The following is a 20970-nucleotide window of genomic DNA, read 5'->3' on the forward strand; positions in this document are numbered from 1 at the left end:
TGAACCTGCGTCCTCATGAATGCTAGTCAGATTTATTTCTGCTGAGCCAGGATGGGAACTGTAAGCTCTTTGGAAAGATAGATAAAACTGACAAACCTCTAGCAAGGCTGACAATAGGGCAATAAAAAGAGAAGTCATATTACTACTACCGGGAATTAAACAGAAGATATCACTACAGACCTTGCAGACATCAAAAGCTAATAAGGGACTACTATGAACAATCCTACACACATAGATTTGACAATTTAGATGAACTGGATCAGTTCCTTGAAAACTACCAACTACCACAGCTCACCCAGTTTGAAATAGATTTCAATAGTCTTACAACTACTATGGGAACTAAATCCATAGTTTAAAACTTCCTGAAAAGGAAAAGATAGGGAAAGAGAGGGATAAACTGGGAGTTTGGGATTAGCAGATACAAACTACCATATATATAGATATTTAACCAGAAGGTCCTACTCTATAGCACAGGGAACTATATTCAATATCTTGTAATAAATCATAGTGGAAAGGAATATGAAAAAGAATGTGTGCATATACATCTATAACTGAATTACTGTGCTGTACACCCAAAAGCTAACACAACACGGTAAATTAAGTATACTTCAATTTTTTAAAAAAAGGATATTAAAAATTATACATCATAGAGAAGTGCGATTTATTTCAGAGATGCAAGGCTGGTATAATAATGAAAAGTCAATGTATTCCACACTACTCAGCCATAAAAAAGAATGAAATAATGCCATTTGCAGCAACATGGATGCAATTAGAGGTTATACTAAGTCAGAAAGACAAATACCATATGATATCACTTATATGTGGAATCTAAAATATGGCACAAATGAACCTCTCTACCAAACAGAAACGGACTCACTGACATAGAGGCCACACTTGTGGTTGCCAACGGGGAGAGGGAGGGAGTGGGATGGACTGGGAGTTTGGGATTAGTACATTCAAATTACTACATTTAGAATGGATAAGCAGTGAGGTCCTGTGTAGCATAGGAAACTATATCCAATCTCTTGGGATAGACCATAATGGAAGATAACATAAGAAAAGGAAAGTATATATATATGTATGATTGGGTCACTTTGATGTACACCAGAAATTAGCACAACATTGTAAATCAACCACACTTTTAAAAAAGATCAACCCCCCCCAAAAAAAAACCAAGAAAGAAAATCAGTGTATTCCATCATACAAAAAAAGCTAAAGACTATTGGGAATGTCTGCAAAAATGTTTTTTCTACGGCCTTGCATTCCTACAAAGGAGGAGGTAAGCAATGGGACAGGAAAAAAGTATCAGCAGCTAATGTGAAAGAACTGTGCTTAAAATCTTCCTATGGGTGCCAGCTGGGGAGGTACTGTTTTATACTATTCCAAAAACTGTCAATCATTTAGGATTTATCTTAAACAATATACTGTTGAGAAAAGACAAAGAAGACACTAGTGCAACTATTCGCATAGTCTGGGTCAACAGCGAGATAACTTATGTCCTAAATTCTTTAGGACGATTTTGCTTTTATAGAACAATTCCCCCGGGTTTGTTTTTCCTGTGAGAATGGGGCAGTTCTGGGGTGGGAGGGGAATTGGTCAAGCAATTGGGCAGTACACTCGTTCTACGGAGGCTAAATGAGAGCACTGGTTGTTTACCACATCTCCTCTCACCGTAACAGATCACCTTGACACTCAGTTCACCCTGACACTAGCAACGGAACGACTTTGTTACAAATTAATGTCCAGGTCTGGCTGATCTGACCTGATTGGGAAATCGCGGCGATTTTGTTGTGTGGTCGTTGCCCTGCCAAGGTGGACACTGCGCCTGCCACAATGAACCCTCCCTCGCCAGCCACTCCACCCCACGGTCCCGGGCTCCCGCATCATCCCCTTCTGCGCAGACTCGAAGGAAGCCCCGCCTCCGCTTACTCCCACAACCGTGAATATGGAGGGCACCTTCAGCAGCCAATTAAAACTCGCATACTGGGCGGGGCGCTTTGGGGCTGGCAGAGAACGTCGGTCGAGCTCGCCCTTTGAGTGACACGAATTCTGGCCAATCATCGGAGGTCATGCTTCGGCCGTCCCCCTCTCCTCTGTCTGCCGCCCAGCCCAGTTGGGGAGCTGGGACCAGGGGAATGTCCCGGCCCGAGTTCGCTAGGACTCCCACTCTGTTCCGCTCATCTCTGCCGCTGTCAGCAGGGCCTGAGGTTCGCCGCGTTACGAAATGGCCGAACAGTCGGACAAAGCCGTGAAGTATTACACCCTGGAAGAGATCCAGAAGCACAACAACAGCAAGAGCACCTGGCTAATCCTGCACCACAAAGTGTACGATTTGACCAAATTTTTGGAGGAGGTGAGTTTGTGAGGCAGGATGCTGGCCTAAGTTTGGGAGGTTGCCTGCCAAGACCTGTCGTTTGCAGCCTGTCGGGATTGACCTGCGCGCCTCTATGTCCGCACCTGAGTGTGCGCACCCGGGAGTGTTTGCTGAGTCTGCACACCTGGGAGCGGACCCTGAGTTTGTACACTTGGGTCTGCGTGCCTCCGTGTGCATCCCCGGAGGCTGCACACCTGTGTGTGCACACCTGAGGGCGACCGAGGGTGCGTAGGTTAGTTCTGCGGCTGCATCAGCGGTTTTAGCAGCCCGCAGCCCTCCCTTGTAGGGCAGGGACTGCCTCTGGAGACCCTGCGCGGGCGTGTAAGAGAGAACCATTTTGAACTTAGAAGGAAACTGAATCGCATCTGGAGCTGCCTTCCTAAGAGCTCAACCACGGAAGGATTTTAAAGATCTTTTATCCTTGAGTTTACACAAACCAGGGCTTCATCTAGGACAGGGGTCCTCCCACTTATTATTTCTCGAGTGGATTCCTAATTGGACCCAGTTGGAGATCACCCACCCCGAGAGCTGCTCTCCCCCTGGCACCTACAAGCCAGCCCCACCATCCATGCCCACCTATCCACTGTTCATCTAGAAGGCGCCCAGTGATTGTAAAGGTATCTAATGATAACTTCAGTGAGGTACAGTATTGGACTCCTTCGAGTCAGTGTGGCGGGCTGTGTGGCTTTGATAAGAGAGGAAGAGGGACAGAGAAGTAAAAATTGCCAGTGGGACTTGATCTTTAAGCAACTTTGGAAATTGTAAAAATAACTTTGCTTAACTTAGAGGAGAACATTCCTTTGATAAGATTCTTTGCATTAGATTATAATTTTTGCAGTAAATATTGAGCCCCCCTCCCCCAACTCTGGCTGTGAAGGAGTTTGAGTCACAAATCTTAAATCTTAGTATAACACTCCTTCATTCCCCCAGACAATGAATAGGAATGTTTAGTGGAATTCTTCACATAGTTTGTGAGAAAAATGTAGATAGAGGCCTGGTCTGAGCTGGGTCACAATTTCTATCAAAGGACATTTGTTTTGTAGAGAATGTTTTAAAAAACTTTTTAAAGGTTGAAGTTTTTGTTTATTGGTAAGATATTTTACTGTTGTCTTTAGGTGATGTGCCAGAAGGTAAAACAGTGTCCCAATACAGTTAAGAGTGGTTTATAGTAGGGAGTCAGATCTGATCTGGCCCTCCCCTTCTGCTGAGCTATGGAGCTTATTTGCTATTAGAATTTCTTCAGCTAATAATCCTGCATCATATCATCAGATCTAACTGATATCAAATGTCTGTTTAACAGCTGTTCTTCCCAGAGTTCCCGTCGTGGCTCAGTGGTTAACGAATCTGACTAGGACCCATGAGGTTTCGGGTTCGATTCCCAGCCTTGCTTAGTGGGTTAAGGATCCAGCGTTGCCGTGAACTGTGGTCTAGGTCGCAGACACGGCTTGGATCCCGTGTTGCTGTGGCTCTGGCGTAGCCGGTGGCTACAACTCTGATTCAACCCCTAGCCTGGGAACCTCCATATACCGCAGGAGCAGCCCAAGAAAATGGCAAAAAGACAAAAAAGACACACACACACACACACAAAAGCTGTTCTTCCCCCTTCCTATGGTATGTGTAATTTTGAAATTTTAAGATTCAGAGTGTGCTTTCTTTATTTGTGTCTATTAAAAAGAATAGCATATGGGAGTTCCTGTCGTGGTGCAGCAGAAAGGAATCCAACTAGTATCCATGAAGTTGCAGGTTCTATCCCTGGCCTCTCTCAGTGGGTCGGGGATCCAGTGTTTTGGCGTGAGCTGTGGTGTAGGGCACAGATGCAGCTCGGATCCCGAGTTGCTGTAGTTGTGGAGTAGGCTGGAAGCTGTAGCTCTGATCTAACCGCTAGCCTGGGAACTTCCCATATACTGGCAGGTGGGGCCCTAAAAAGCAAAAAAAAAAAAAGAAAAAAAAATAGCACTTATGAAAAAATAATAGGGTATTTTATGTTACAAAGCATTTGCCATTTTTCCTTTCTTTTTTTGTGGGTTCCATCTTGTTCTATGTGTTGTACAGAGGGCCTCCATGGTCTCTCCCAACCAGTTGTCGGTATCACTGCTCTCCCTTCTGTTTTTGTGATAACCGAAAATGTCTCCAACTATTGTCACATGTCCCCTTGGGGACAAAAATGTCACTCCTAGTCAAGAATCATTGCCCGAGGATGTATCTTGCATAATTTTTTATGGGTATGTTTCTCAAAAGGAGATAGGAAGGGAAGATTATTACACTTCACTATAAACCAATTACTTTTACATTTCATTCTTATGAAGCAGTAAAGGGAATTGCACAGTTTTCTAAGCCAAACTGGAAGAGATGCAAACCAGCTGTTCAGAGGGTGAATTTGTTGACAGCAGATTCCTTTATTTCTCACTCAGTTTTCAAAACTCTCTCTCTACAAGTAGTTTAGGAAGAACACCTCTCAAGTAAAATGTGATGAATCGGTTTATCACTAATATATGATAACTAATACTTACAGTGAGATAACTTAAAAACTACTATTTATAGTGAGGTAAATGAAAACAAGTTTACAGCAGTTCCTGTATGCTTAAGTTTCCTCAATTGCTACTTGGTAAAATGCTCCCCAGAAGAACCCACCTGTGAGTTGAATTTGGGACACCACTGTTTTCTGGTACTCACACCCTTCCTTCAATTAGTTGATCCGGTATCTGCTGACTTCTTATAGTGGAGACAAGAATTTGAGAGGAAGAGATATCATTTCTACCCTCAGAAACTTCCATTTGAGTAATAACACAGAAAACAATGCTGTGGACGTATGGGGGTTATAACACAGAGAGCTATGTTGTGTGGGCCAGAGCCTAGTTCAGTGGTGGGGATGGAACTGGGGTGGCTGTGTGAGACATCGGCTCTGGGCCTAAAGTCATTGATGACAGACCTGCTCTGAGAGCTGGCCTGGATTAAGAAGAAAACTGGCTGACACTGTGAAATGGGACCAATCAGAAGAATAAAGGCATGCAGGAGGACACTTGCCAACCTGTTCTAGCTGGTCATCAGCAGTGCCAGCCTTCCCAGAACATCACATTCTGGGGGTCGTGTGCAGTTTCTACTATCTGTTTTCACTTTCTGTGATCATCTCTGATTAGTGCAGTATTCTAGTCTTTGGCTTCCTGCCCTCAGCCCAGCTATCCGAGGATTCCCTGCACCTTAAACACACATCTCATTCAGAGACCTACTTGCAGGACACTCAATGTTTCACTTCCTAGATCCCTCCTGTTCCATTACTTTATTAGGCCAGTGCTGTTTACCTCATCCTTTCTTCTGAAACAGAAGGGAGCCTCAAAGATCTGTCTCTCTCCTCTTGCCTTGCCCCCTTTTCTTCCATCAATTTAAAAGCTCCAGAAATTCATGAAGCCTTTACCTGGAAACTAAATAATACCCTACTTTCCCTAATTTACCCAAATATGAAAGAAGTTCCTTGTTTGTTTTTTGGTTTTTGTCTTCCTACCTCCTAAGTGGACTTTCAGTCATTATGGGCTAGATCTCCTTATATATCATAGAAACAAAATAATGCAGGTTAAACATACAGCATATGGTCTGCACAGTAAATGCAAACTCCTATACCAGTACAGGTCTGGGTGAGGCATGGCTTTCTTTCCATAGCATCGTATGTAGCTGAGTGCTAATATGAAATTCTAGGTAAAGGTATAAATCTGGCAGGTGATGTTGAAACAAAGAGAGTTTTATACAAATTATACCCTTCTGGCTCAAGAACACAGGTGAAGTTTCTAAGTTGTGCAGTGAGCTCCACCTCTGGAAATAATGGCCATATTAAGCTGTTTTGTTTTCCAGAGGAGGGTAGACACCTGAGAGGGAGGACTGGCTCCTTTATTGCTGGTGATCTAAGTAGCAGCAGGTGTTTTGTTACTGTCTGATATTGATCTCCAAGGTTGTTAGCCTTGTTGCCTAAGTATTTTGAAACAGGAGGGTTTTTTTTTAGTTTGGTGGGTTTTTTTTTTTCCAATTCTGGTTTTTGCATTTAGATTTGTGAAGTAGAGTCTTGTCATTCCTGATTATGTTATTAGCAAGACTAATGATTGTAGAGCTTTGCATGAAAATGTAGGCATTTAGGGCCAGGAGAAAAATTGATTTACTTTTCCCTTTCTGTGATTTTGGGCAGGAAACATTTATTTTTTCAAGTTTTTACAAGTACTGTGGAATAAGAAAAGAAAGTCATATAATTAATCGCAGTAATATTAACTTGCTTTCAGTTCAAGTCATTAAATGTTTAATTTGTGAAATAGACATCTTCCTAAAAAAATACCATAAAGCACAATGCCTTTGTGTCAAACTGCCTCTCTCCTTTATATGACCAAAATGGAAACTGATTTATATAGAACATTTTCTGGTGACCCTGCGATTCTGATGCCCTGTATCTGCATCTTAGATGTTCTTTAACAGCATTCTGCCTTCTAAAGCTGTTGGCTCCTGACTCACTTTTGCTTTCAGAATCTTAGGCAGTGTTCTTTATAGCAGGTTTTGTTGTTTCCCTTGAACATGGCTGCCTACTTTGCAGAGACCAGTGATTCCAAGCCTGTGGAGCATCGGTGCCCTGGAGATTCAGGAAAAGAGTTTGGGTACTTGAAATCGGTGTCCTTAGTTCTGAAAAACAGAGGACCCTGTATCTTTACCCTTGGTAGGACTGCCATATTTAGTGCTAAAATCCTACATTTTTGATAATATCCTGAATCTTATACTGAAAAACTGTAATTGCAAATGTCTTTGATGATTGTAAGATGGAAAAGTTATTATCTAACATATGTAGTTTGGTAAAATTCAGAAACTATGAAATCCATAGGAGGAAAATATAAAGGGATCCTTGGTGGTAAAGGTGGTTCAGGCATCTTGGATAAATAGGCATAAGAGACACATCTCACAGTGTACCATGTGGTGGACGTGAGCCTTGGGCAGGGCCGCTTTTATACATTTCTACTCTGTGTGTGTGGTACCTTTTTGCCGCTTTTGGGAAGAGGTTCCAAGAGTGCTTGTGAAGCAACTTTGTTTTGAAAGAGTTTAAAAAAAAAAATCCAACACTTGACATTATTGACTTTTGCTTTCTGTTTATCTTTAAGGCGGTTAGAAGTTCTAACTAAAGAAGGCAGAATGGATTATGCAGGTCAGTTTGGATAAATCAAAGAATAAATTATGCCCATTTCTACTTAATACAGATATCTATTGTGGACTAGTGCTGACAACAATGCTGACAGCTAGTGCTGACAACAACCCTAACCCTCTCACCCTCACCCTAACCCTCTATACACTTTTTTACATGTTGATGCTTATCACAGGGTACCCATGGTGGCCATACTAAGTGACCACAATAACACAGGGACTCACACACCAGGGAGAGCTTGTCTTCCTCAGGTCTTGGTTCTCTTTAGTAATTGAAGAGACTCGGTTGATTACTACCCATCTCCTCTCTTGATTTATTTGGGTGTGTATTTTTGTCAGAAAAGAAAATGTATGGAAACATTTTTTAGCCCCTTCAGTATATAAATTCTCTTAAAAGTGCAGCTGTAGCAAGTAATATCATGTTTGTCCTAAAATTGGCCATTGTTGTCAGCACTAGTCCATGTTAAAGCACTCGGAAAAATGGCCTGAGGTAGCAACAGACTTAACTGAGGATTTAAGTAGCAGTGGCTCAAAGCCATAAAGTTTTGAACTTGGTTTTTTTTGGGAACAGCCACTTAACTTGTATTTTATTAGCTGGCTGACTTGGTGTCTTTCACTGAGTCCTGTGTGGAGACCAGGAGAGTGATGTGGCACTCTGTTCACAATGGGTGAATAGAATGTGGCCTGTGTGGCCTGTTGGTCAGTGACCTCTGGTTAGTGAAATCTGACGTCTCGTGGGTGATGGCAGGAGGTCACTTACTTACCCCATGGAATGAATCATGTCTCTAGTCAAGCCCATGAGTTCATCACAGCCAGATGATGGCAATGAACAGGCACTGCTCTGAGAGGACCTGGAAGCAGAATGGACTTGGTGGAGGGTGGCATTAACTGCCTCTGAGCTCAGTCGGGGGCCTTCTGTGTCTGGCATGCTGGGGTGGCAGCATGTGGCCTTTCTGTGACGAAGGCCCCCTGGGTGTGTCAGTTTCTACCTATTTCTTTGAGAATCTGCTATTGGTAACCCTTGGCAGGCTGTTTGGTGAGCTTCACACGGCTGTGTCAAAAACTGGCCAGGATAGGAAGTACATTCAGCCTGCCTTCCCCTCTTTCCATCTTCTTCAGAAAATGTTAAGTAAATGCCGTCCACACCCCCGCCCCTGTGGAAGTCCCCATTGGGTTAGCAGTGAAAGCACTAGCAGTGGACACTTCCTGAACATTGGCTGACATTCAGCATGTGCTTGACAGAATGCCAAATGCTTTTTGTGTGTAAAACTCTTCTTTGCCTTTGTACTTTTAATCCCGGAAACAGTCCTTTCAGATTGTAGGTGGTGGTAGTGGTGCTCACCTTTTTAAAGTAAGAAAAAAGTAGCTTGGGAGGTTCAGTAACTTGCTCAAGTTACACATCCAGTGAGGACCCATACCAAGATTTAAATCAGGGACCAGGACTGCAGTGCTTCTGTTAACTCTGTGACTAGGGCATGAGACCTAAGATAGCTAGAACAACTTTCAAAGAAAACAGTCACTCAGTTCAGACACAGTTGTTATTTCTTGCCTTGAGATTCCTCCCCCCTGCACACACACATCCTGGGTTCTCCATAGGATCCAAGGAGAAAGCAAAGGGAAGTTGTGACAAAAGAAAAAAGAAAAAGAAAACCTTTGAAAAGCCAAAGCAGATGGCTTTTCTTTCCATCCACTATCATTTTACTGTGTCGCCTTCTAGAAGGTGAAGGAAACAGCCTTTCCATTTTCCTACAGGGGAGTTTTTAAGTAGAGTTCTGGAGGAATCTTTAAGCATGCAATTTGTTCCCAACACAGATGACATCTGGATGATCTTAAGAATTGTTACTCTTTTGGTTAAGACAGAGATTTTTGGGCATGTGTGTCACGAAACATGTTTTTCCAATCTTCTTGCTTGATCATCCACTGTTGTGAGACACGTGTGCGAAGAGGTTAAATGTTTTCCAAAGGCCACCTAAATAACTGGCCAGGAAGAGCTTATTCTGTATGGAAATCTGATGAGGTTACTACTCTGATAAAATCCTTCTGTGGTTTCAGTCAGTCCCCTGCCTGTCCCTTCCCACTACCTCACTGATTGCATCCTGTGCTCCTAGCTGTGGGTGGTACTGTGTTTCCTTGTCAGCCAACTTCCCTGTCCCATCCCATTTAACTTGCTACTGGGGGGCCTCAGGAAGTTCTCTCCTCTTTCCTTCATGCTACCATTTTTTTTTCCACCTTCCTTTCTTGTTGTTGTAGTTGTTAGACTATCTGTTTCTTCAGGGCACACCTCCTGACATAGTCTTCAGTGGGATTTCACTCGTTGCATCACATTGGCTGTTGCTTTATGAGTTTTCAGTTTAGGTGATATATGTTGCCATTATGTTAAAGGATGTACTTTCTAGAAGAACGTTAAAAACTTCATTTTGTGAAAACAGTTTGTCATTTTTCTGCTTAGTTCCTTTCCAGGGAACAGGATCAAAATGGCAGAGGACTAAGACGTAGTGCTCACCTTTTCCTGCAAACACATCAAAAAAACCATCTACATGTGGAAACACTGGCACAGAACATCTACTGCTTAGTTCCTTTCCATGGCTTCCCATTGCTTTTAGAGTAAAATTCCATCTCTCTGTCCTGATGTAATAAGCTCTGCACGATCTGGTCCCCTCCTCCCTGTCCCACCTCAGCTGGTAACAGTATCCCCTCATCTAACACACCCAATTGCTCAGGGCCTTTGTGTGTCTCAAACAAGTCAGACTTGTTTCTGCCTTCAGAACTTTGTGCTAGTTTCCCCTCTGCCTGTCACCACCCTCTTTAGGTCCCTGCTTAAAGTTTTTTCCCAGAAAGGAAGAGTTTCTGTCTCATCCTGCGGTGTCAGAGGGTCATGGGCCCTGTGTTTTCCACTTTCCCTTGGCTGTCTGCTCCAGTGTTGCGACTTTAAATGTGCTGACAGCTACTGGATTCTATCTTCAGATCACAAAGCCTCTCTCCTATACTTTGGATTCCTGTATGCACAACCCTACTTACACCTCCAATCTGAGATCTCTAATCTGCTTCTCAAACCCAGCATGTTCAAGACTAAACTGACCTTCACACAACTTGCTCCACTACCACCTTCCTCATCTCAGTGATGACAATTCCATCTGTTGTCAGGTAGAAAACCCTGGGGTCATGTCTGATCCTGTTCTTCCCGTCACACCCATACTGAATTCCCCAGGACATTCAGTGGGCTTATCTTTAAAATGAAGTCAGAGTCTAATTTCTCTGAGCACCAGCACCTCCCCCCTGCTGTCCCTTACCCCTGACTATGTACTCTCCCAGGAGTAGAGTGACTTTTTAAAATGCCAGATCATATCATTTCTCTGTTTAAACCCTTCAATGGCTAATATATATACCACCCAATTTAAGATTTTGGCTGTAGTTGCAATAATCAAGAGAGTGTGGTCCTAGCAGAGAGACGTATTTATAGATCAATAAAACAGAGTAGAGAACCCAGAAATAGACCCATGCAAATACTTCCAACCGATTTTTGACAGATGCAAAAGCAGTTTGATGGAGGAAGGACAGCCTTTTCAACAAATGATTTTGGAACAAATAGACATAAGTAGTCAAAAATATAAATCTTGCACTAAACTTCATGCTTTATATAAAAATTAACCCCAAATAGATTGTAGATCTAAATATATATATTTTTTTTAATTTTGAAGAGACTTAGGTTTAGGCAAAGAATTCTGAACAATGAAAGCATGATTCATATAAGAAAAAGTAGATAAATTGGATTTTCTAAAAATTTAAAATTTCTGTTCTTTAAAAGATCCTGTTGGAATTCCCTTTGTGGCACAGCAGAGTTGAATCTGACTAGGAACTATGAGGTGATGGGTTCGATCCCTGGACTTGCTCAGTGGGTTAAGGATCCTGTGTTGCTGTGAGCTTGGTGTAGGTCACAGATGCAGCTTGGATTTGGCATTGCTGTGGCTCTGGCGTAGGCTGGCAGCTACAGCTCCGATTGGACCCCTAGCCTGGGAACCTCCATATGCCATGGATGCAGCCCTGAAAAGACCGAAAAAAAAAAAGAAAGATCCTGTTAAGAGGATGAGATGACAGAGCCACTGACTGGAAGAAAACTTTGTCTAATCTTATATCTGACAAAGGACTTAAATCCAGAATATATAAAGAATTTTCTAACCTCAACAGTAAGGAAACAAATAATCCAAATAGAAAAATGGAAAAAAGACTTGACTAGACATTTCCTCCAAGAAGATATGGATGGTAAATAAACATGTGAAAAGATGTCCAACATCATTAGCTGCTAGGAAAATGCAGATTCCTCTACAGTGAGATACTACAACATACCTGTTAGAATGGCTAAAGTAAAAAAATGGTGGTAACCCAAATGCTGGGGAGAGTGTGGAGATACTGAATCAGTCATGTATTGCTGGTGAGAATGCAGGATAGTGGGGACACTCTAGAAATCTATCCATTTTAAAAGGCTGAACATACACTCATGATATGACCCAGCAGTAGCATTCCTTGGCATTTGTGCTCAAGAAATGAAAACTTATGCCCACATTAAAGCCTGTACGCAAATCCCATCAACTAGAACAATGCTGGCACAGAGAGACGACTTGATATTGATTGGTTGAATAATTAAAAGTTTTTGAGTATAAGTATCAGATAACCCACCTTTTTTTTTTTTTTTTTTTTTTTACTGTATCTGATACAGAAAGGCTGTTGGGCTGGCAGCTTTATGTGCAAAGCCCCAAAGTGGAAAAAATTCCCATGTTCATCATTGGGTCGGTGATTAGACTGGTACACCCACAGAGGGGATATGACTCAGCATTAAAAGGGGAACAAAGCATCCTGAATTGGCATCAAGAGTATTACACTAAGCAAAAAAAGGGTCTTAAATGATTACACATAGTGTGAATCCATTCTGTGACTTTCTCAGAATGACAAGATCAGATGTGAAGGACAAGACGAGAGGTGACTTCAGAGGGGCAGTACAGGGAGTGCCTTTTTGGTGACAGAATGGTCCTGCATTGTGTGAATCTATATGTGCCACATACCAGGACACAGAGACACACCAACACACACATGCAAGTGTACACAGCCACTCTCTTGAGTCAGTCAGTCTAGTGACTTGTGTCATACCAAGATATTTGCTGGTTTTGACAATATACTGCACTTAAGTAAGATGTCACCCATTGTGGGAATCCGGGTGATAGATACATGGCACCTCTCTGCAGCTGTTTTCAATATAAAGAGTTAAAACAAAAAGCATCTTTATCAGATCCCTCTCTTTTGTGGCTGAAGCCAAGCCTTTAAGGCAGCTAGCTACAAGGTCCCACGTCACTTGGTATGTTGTTCCATCTAATTCTACCTCTGATATCTCATCCCTGCATGTCCTGCGTCAGGCATGCTGGTGCCCTTGCCCTACAGACATACCAGGAACCCTCCCACCATCAGCCCTTGCACTGGAAGGTTATCCTTCCGGATATCAGCATGCTCCCTCCTTCACTTTCTCAACAGGGCCTCTTCTGATCACCCCCATTTACAGTTGGAAGTTTCCCCACCCCCCTGCACTCCTGACCCCACCACTCTGCTTTGTGTTTTCTTTTTCCTATAGCACATATCACCTTCTAACAGAATGTGTAACCTGTTTATCATGTTTATTGCTTATCTGCCTCCCTTCACTGGAATGTATTTTCTGAGTGCAGGATTTTTTTCTGCTGTATTCCCTGATATATCCCAGCTCGGGAACAATGCTGGCACAAAGAAGAGACTCAATAAAAATAGTTGTTTATTGAGTGAATAAGTAAAAGTTTATTAGTATAAAATATTAGAAAATGCATGCAGAATGGCTTTTCGGCCAGCTTGAATAATTTCCTTATAGCTTGTTTTATTTCTCTCTTGCCTCCAGTTGTCTGTTTTAGCCAATTTTTTAATTCTTAATACCAGCTATAGAAGGAAAAATAGGCCTAATGGTGTTGAGGGAAAAAAAACAAAGGAGAGGACTGGTTCTACCCTCAATTCTCCTTTCCTTCTGCCCTCAGTCTCAAATTATAGCCTGTCCTTGTCCTCTCATCTCTTGGCCATTCTAATTCAAGATGGATCCTAGAGCAGACCGAGGAATAGCCCCTCTTAAGATCATAACCTGTCTGCCACTGCACCCTCAATTTTGTGACTTTGCTTGTTTTTATGAGGAACATTGGGTTGAGTTGGGTCACAAGGCAAGTAGTGTGTGTTCCAACACCTCTCCTGGCTTCATTGTCCCTTGCTTTTCTTGTCCCTCAGAGGTGGCCCTGTCCCTGCCCTTTCCCTTTACCCCATGGTCATTACCTACCTCTCAACTGGGGACTTACGTTCCCTTCAGAGATCAGAGGAATAGTTATGTCTCCAATCAATTCACTTATTTTACCTAATGAGACAAGTTTAGTGATGGTAGAATTAAAAATATTGGTTAGGGCATACTGACTAAATGCAAAATTACCTTTGCTTCGTTCAATATTTTAGGCCAAATATTTACTGTCTCAACTCAAGAGCCAAGAATAATTTTGCTTCTCTGTTTTTCAAAGAGAGAAAATTTTAACAGCATTCTGCAGGATAGTTAATGGCTCACAGCTGTATTAGCAGTTCTCAATCTGATGACTTTGAAAAGTTATTTCATATAGAAATTCTTTGTCTTTACAATATGTTGTTTTCAGTATGTTGTTTTCTTTATCCTTACAATATGTTGTCGTTTGGCTCTGTGGCTTGGTAGGATTGAGCCACAGAGATCTATTGAAGATGAAGGGCATTGTGGAAAGAAGGGGTCCCTTGGGGTTTTGAGTTTGCTTCTGGACTTGGCTTCATCAGTTTACAGGGACCAGATACCATGTGGGGTTCTGTCTGAGGCTCAGTACTACTTTCTGGCAGTACTGAACGAGGGTGGTGAAAGGGAACTAAATTGATATTACTTGAACATCTATTACAGGCCAAACATTCTACTAATTATATCATTCAATCTTCTCTGTAGTTTAGGGTGGGAGAGGTATTTAATTATGGAGAAATGTAAGCTCAGGAAGATCTAGTACCTTCCTGGGTTGCTCTGCAGGATGCGACAGAGCCAGACCTTGAATTCAGGCTCCTCTGCTTCCAAACCTGGGCTTCTTCTGTAACACAGATGAACATAGATGTTGCCTGGACGTAGAAGCCGTGGCACCTGGAAAACAAACTGTAACAAATATGAAGGGGCTTGTGGCCAAACACATGATTACGAGGGGTATAACTTAGCATTCTGATAAGCAATATGGGAGAGGGTTACTTATAAAGTAATTGAGAGATGACATGTGCTTAATTCTCCTTTCTAACTGCCTCTCCTAATCCAGTAACAAAAACAAGTGAAAAGATTATCAAACAATGCATTTTTATTAAAGTAAAATCAGTTATTTACAGTGCCTGCAAGTGCCTCCAGCGTACCATTGTGTCTCTGCCTCTGGGCCTTTGTGTTGTCCCTTTCCTCTGTGTAGAATATCCTCCCACTCCTTTCACCTGTGAATAAACCACTGAAGCTTTCATACTGGGGTCCGAGTGACTCCAGTCCCTTCTTGCCTCTGACTCCCAGGAGGGGAGGTCATCCCTCCTCTGTTGTGTTGTGGCTCTCACCCGTGCTTATATGTTTAGCTACAGCTTATCTTTATGTCACTAGACTGTAACTCCCTGAGCACAAGGGCCATGACTTACCTATCTTGGAAAACAACCAAGCAGATGTTTTAAGTGAGCAGGTGGGTCTCATAAGCCATCTGGGTGAATGCAAAGGTGGGCCTTGTTTTATATTTCATCCCTTCGTCTTCATGGTGAAATGGAGAGAAGTAATTCAGATGGTGCCTGTGAGTCTCTGGTCCCTAAGCATTAGTGTTCATTGGGAAGGTATACAGAAAGCCCTGAGGCAGTGCAGACACAGGCGCCAGTTCCTCCACCACGTCCACAGGGAGGCCGAGCAGAGCAGAAGTCTAAGGAACCCAACCTGCTTTGAGGCCATCACCCTTTTCCTTCTCAGAAAATCAGCATCTAGAAATGATGGGAAAATTCACCTATCTTATTCTTTTTTCTAAATTCTATGTAAATTGTTTGTACTCCAAACAGTTGTTTTCATTTTTTGGCCTAACTATTGAAGATAATCTCTTTAAATAAATTTTTTTTTGCCAAGTCATTGCTTATGGACACTCTGATTGTGCTATCTTTTTTGTCTGTGTTAAGTGTTTGGATTGAAAGATCCTATTTAAAACTCTAGAACTGGTGGGCTTTGAGTCCACATAACATTACATTTAAGTGAAAGGGTTTTTCTGTAGTTATTGTTTGTTTTTGCTCAGTTAAGCAAGACCTCGGATGGAATGACCTTGACCTGACATGTATTGCGATACTGCAATGTAGTTCTGCATACCCGTCTGGGTTTTTTTGAGGGGGATAGCCTCACAGACAGAGCCAGACAGAACCATGTGTGTACTCTGAATCTTCCTTAGTTGGTAAGACCCAGGGAAGCAGAGCAAATAGCAATATTTCTTGGGGTCTAGAAGTGAGAGAGCTTCCCCCACAAGGTCCCAAAAGAGAAATGTTTGAAGAAACTTTATTTTTAAGGCATCAAAGTCGCTTTGTTCAAAAACAAGAACATGGCCATTTAATTTGCCCATTTGAAAAAGGGAGGGAAGGTTAAACTATAAGACCCCAGAATTCTGGTCCTGCTCCACCATGAACCATTAGTATGACATTGGGCTTAATTTCTCTGGATCCCAGTTTCTCTGTCTGTGAATTTTAGGATATTAGATCTCTGAACTTACAAGATTTTAGCTTTCAGCCTACACTTTTGTGCTAAGATCTCCAGCTGAGTTTTACAAAGCTTTTGATGCGATGCTCACAAAAGAAGTAGAGGATGGCTGGACTTTCGGAAAGCTGAGAGTGGTTTCTTATTAAGGCTAGAGCCTGTGGATAGGTAAGAGGGGAAGAGAGGGGTTTGGAGAGGCCTGAACTATGCTGCCCATGGTATGTCTGCAGAGGTGCTCTGCGTATTTGCATTTTGAGCCCTCTGTTCTAACCGTGATAGGCTTGTTCAGCATTTTGTCTTGTCATTCTGCTCTTCCAGAACCCACTTGGTCCTCTTCTGCCACTTCACACAGGTTCTGAAGACCCTACATAATTTGGTGCATTCTAACCTTCCTGCCTGAACTAGGATTCTCCAGGAAAACAGAACCAATAGGAAAGACTTACACATACTTTATATGTATGACAAATTTATTTTAAGGAATTGGCTCCGATAGTGATGGAGGGCGATAAGTCCCCCAGTCTGCCATCTGCAAGCCGGAGCTCCAGAAAAGCTGGCGGAGTGATTGTCTGAGTTTGAAGGCCTGAGAACTAGAGAAGCCAATGGTGTAAATCCCAGTCTGAGGGCAGGAGAAGAAGAGATGGGATGTCCCAGCTCAAGAGTGACAGGAAAACAGGAGTGGATTCCTCCTTCCTCCCCTTTTGCTCTGTTCAAGTTCTCTGTGGATTGGATGGTGCCCTTCCACATTGGAGAGGGCCATCTGCTCTGCTGAGTCCACTGATTCTAATGCTCATCTCATCCTCAAATACCCTCCCAGACACACCCAGAAATAACGTTTCATCCAGATATCCCTGGGCCCCAGTCAAGCTGACACATAAAATGAACCATCACACAGCCTCACATATTTTACTTTAATTACACTCACCTCTTCATGCAACCCAAGTACACCATGTGTATTTCAGCCATCAGGCTTTCATTCATGCTCTTATTCTTCTTGAGCTTATTCATCTTTATCCACTTTATCTAAATCCTAACTCTACTAAAACAACCTAAATTATTTTTTTAAGAAGCTCCTACTGTTCGAGGCTTCTACTTGGTTCAGTCAACAGTTGAGATGGTCCCTTAATATTTCTCTGATTGTTTAATGTACATGATGAGCATTGTCCTAATTTGGTTTTAAGTTTCTTGACACTCAGAGTTATATTTATCCATGTCTTTTATGTGTTCAGGACTTTAATACAGTGCCTGGCACATGGTATTTCTTGACCAAATGATTCATGTAGTAATTAGAATTAAGCTCAGAAGAACCCCCAAATAACCATGCTTGAACAAGGCAATTATTCATCTGTCATAAAGAGATGAGCTTTGCATTCCAAGTCTGGCGTGCTAGTTGCGTTTCATCAGGCCCTCAAGGGCCTACTCTTCTAGCTTTTTTTCATCCATCCCCAGGGTCTGCCCCTCATCTTCATGTTCAAAGGCAACCTTTCCATTCCACACAGCAGGATGAAGCGAGGGATGAAGAGAAATGGGAAAGGGGCACACCACTCTGAAGGGAGAATTCTGAAAGGTTCTCCTGACATGTCTACTCACATTCCATTAGTCAGAATTTAACCATGTGGCCCACTCAGCTGCAAGTGAAGCTGAGAAAATGTATTTTAGGTTACTGTTTCCCAGCTAAAAGTTTAAGTGGGGAGGTGGAAGGGTCAAAAAATTTGAGGATGAATATTCTAGCAGTGGTATATAAGATGGTTAAGAATGGGTTGAGGAATTAGAAAGGGAAAGGCCGGTTTGACCAGAGCCATGAACTTGATGAGAAATGCTCTTGGGTTTATTTATAAGAATGTAAGCCTTTCTTTTTTACACAAACAAGACCTTTTAACCTTTGACTTTGAAATTTTATAATTTGTTTTTCCAAAGCCACTAAAATGCAGGAATTCTGGGAGTTAAGTTCAAAGACTAAGCAAGCATATTTTTCTGTGTCAAGCCTAAGAGTATTTCATTTATGAAATTATTTGCATTAAAGAGAAACATAACTAGCAAAAATAATTCCAAAAATATAATGTAGACCCATTTTTATTTTCTGGGTAGAGAATCTAAGGAACTGTTAATGGCCGTAGAAGCAAACAGTAGAAACTCAGGATGGACCTGGAGAGTATTTTCACTTGATAATCAGTTTCTGAATTAATAGTAGTTGTAGACTGAATATTTGAATCTAGAGTGATTCAACATTTTGATTTTACCTACAACATTTTCTTTCTGATTAAGATTATTGCCTTCTTATTAAGAATTTATTTATTGAAAGCATCTGTATCAGGAGGGGCATCTAAGTTTATCATTTTTATTTTCCTGGCTTTTATAGATCCATTTTAGTGTATTATTACTAATATTTACTGTAATATTAAATATGAAGTATAATTTTCCTATAATTAAAAAAAATTATCTAGTAGAATCTCTTAACATCGCATTTATTCCTTTAACATTTTTTCTCTTTGGCTTCATTCTAAGAAGCATTTGCGACATCACCCTTTTTATGTTGATTTTAACATAAAAAGACTTTATGATTTTAGAATTCTTGGCCTCATAACATATGAAAATGATCTAAGACCTCGCCTTCATTGATTGTACTTATTCTATTCCTGAACCCTGATATCTTTGCACTGTTGTGCTCTGGTAAAGCACCTTATGCTGTTTTATCCTGATTTTATTTTTCCCCCCATATTTGGGAATTTGGACTCTTGGTTTTTTTTTTTGTCTTTTTGCCATTTCTTGGGCTGCTCCCGCGACATATGGAGGTTCCCAGGCTAGGGGTCTAATCAGAGCTGCAGCCACCGGCCCACGCCTGAGCCACAGCAATGCAGGATCCGAGCCGTGTCTGCAACCTACACCACAGTTCACGGCAACGCCAGATCATTAACCCACTGAGCAAGGGCAGGGACCGAACCTGCAACCTCATGGTTCTTAGTCGGATTCGTTAACCACTGTGCCACGACGGGAACTCCTGGACTCTTGTTTTTATTTGAGAAAGGTTACATGTTGTGTGTGGTGTTGTATGTTTCTCTCTCACTACTGGTTGTTCCTGAAGTGGAGAGTATCCAGGGGTCATAGGGTGAGGTAGGTACACTAAGAAGACCTCCTCAGGACTGGCCTTCATCTCTTGAACAGTGCTAGTGTGACATTGATGGGCCATGGAAGCATTGCTCATCAGTTTGGGGTCATGTTCTTCTTTGCACTGATATAGGGGATAAACCATTAAGCCCCATAGCTTTAAATGGGCCACGTGTCTTCTTGGTAAGATTCTTGGAACTTGGTTGTGAGTGAAGCTTATCATATGGTCTCTGAGGGGAGACTGTGAGTGTGGGGTTAACCCTGATAACTGGTATCTCTCCTGAAGGAGGCAATCCTGAGAGCACTTGAACTCCACCTGCACTGAGTGTTTTTCAGATTAAAGCAAATTTTTACTAGTAGGATGTATTTGGAAAGAGGTAGAGTGAGAGGGCTCATGGCTAGGCCAGCTTCGTAAGTGAAGGGTGACATATCGGTCATTGGGTTTAAGTGTATGGATTTTTCACAGCAGGTAACTCAACAGTGTTTACCTGAAAACACTGGGATGATACTTATTAATTGAAGGTGAGGTACCTAAAGTAACACAACATTGTAAATCAAATACTTCAATTAAAGTAAAAAGATGAAGTGAGAATCTGGGCTTGTTTCTGTTTGTTAGCATTGTCCAAAGGCCTGTAAATATTGCTTAATTCAGTGTGGCTATTTGGAGCCCAGTGAAGAAAAATTTATCAAGTTTGTAATATTTTTCTTTCTCTCTTTCTTTTTTTTTTTTGAGTTCTTACATTTTTTTGGAAAACACGTGATACACCTTTTAGATCATTGAGTACCATGCAAGTTCTGTGAGCATCATTAATTGGGGGTGACCAATTAAATGGGCGACCTCTCTTTCCTGTCAGTCATTTGTCATGTTGCCATATTGAGGGTTCCTTTGTTACCTATACTCCAACTGGAATGACCTGTCTTCTCCTTAAACTTTGAAATTCACTTAAAACTTTTTGTTTTCTGCCTTATTTGTGTTCCTCTCACATTTGTATGTATTTGGCAGACCTTTGACTTTGATAAATTTTCAAATGCGCAGGTACAGTAACAACTGAATTTCCTATGTTAAATGAGGTGTAACTGAAAAGCCTAAGAGACCACTTCAGTTCTTTAGAGAGTGTAAAAGGAAGGCTAAAGCCATAAAACATTTATGTTAAAATAATAGAAACCAGAGTGATGTACTCTATAGCATGCTAGCTTTTATTGCCCTGTCATTAAACAGACAAGAACATCTTACTCTCACCCTGTAATGCCCCAAGGGTTGGTAAAATGGTAAAAGAGGTCAGGCTTGATCCTAAAACCTGCCACACAGAAGAGCAGTTTGGTCTGAACTGTCTTCAACTTTTATAGTGGCCTCTCCTTGGATAAGTCTGTTAACAAAAGCAGTTTGGTTTGTGTTAAACTCTTGTTCTAACAGTGACCCTTAACTGCAGGCTTCCTCATCTTGAAAGGAGGTACTACCAAAGCTGTGTGGTCGCCTGCAGCTTCTTTCATCATCACACCACACAAAGGAGCACCCTTCTCAGTATACCAGGCTCACCTT

At 41.9% G+C, this 20970-nt stretch overlaps 1 protein-coding gene across 1 annotated transcript in view; it reads left to right on the forward strand.

Annotated features, from left to right (window-relative positions):
* The first annotated feature begins 2083 nt into the window (after positions 1-2083).
* LOC125119660 (cytochrome b5) overlaps positions 2084-20970 on the forward strand; it is a 36669-nt gene continuing 17782 nt past the window's right edge. The window contains exon 1 of the mRNA XM_047766963.1: positions 2084-2353. Coding sequence (XP_047622919.1) covers positions 2225-2353 — 129 coding nt within the window. The 5' untranslated portion in view covers positions 2084-2224. The remainder of the gene's footprint in view (positions 2354-20970) is intronic.

This window comes from Phacochoerus africanus, chromosome 2 (assembly GCF_016906955.1).
Source record: "Phacochoerus africanus isolate WHEZ1 chromosome 2, ROS_Pafr_v1, whole genome shotgun sequence".
Taxonomy (NCBI): Eukaryota; Metazoa; Chordata; class Mammalia; order Artiodactyla; family Suidae; genus Phacochoerus; species Phacochoerus africanus.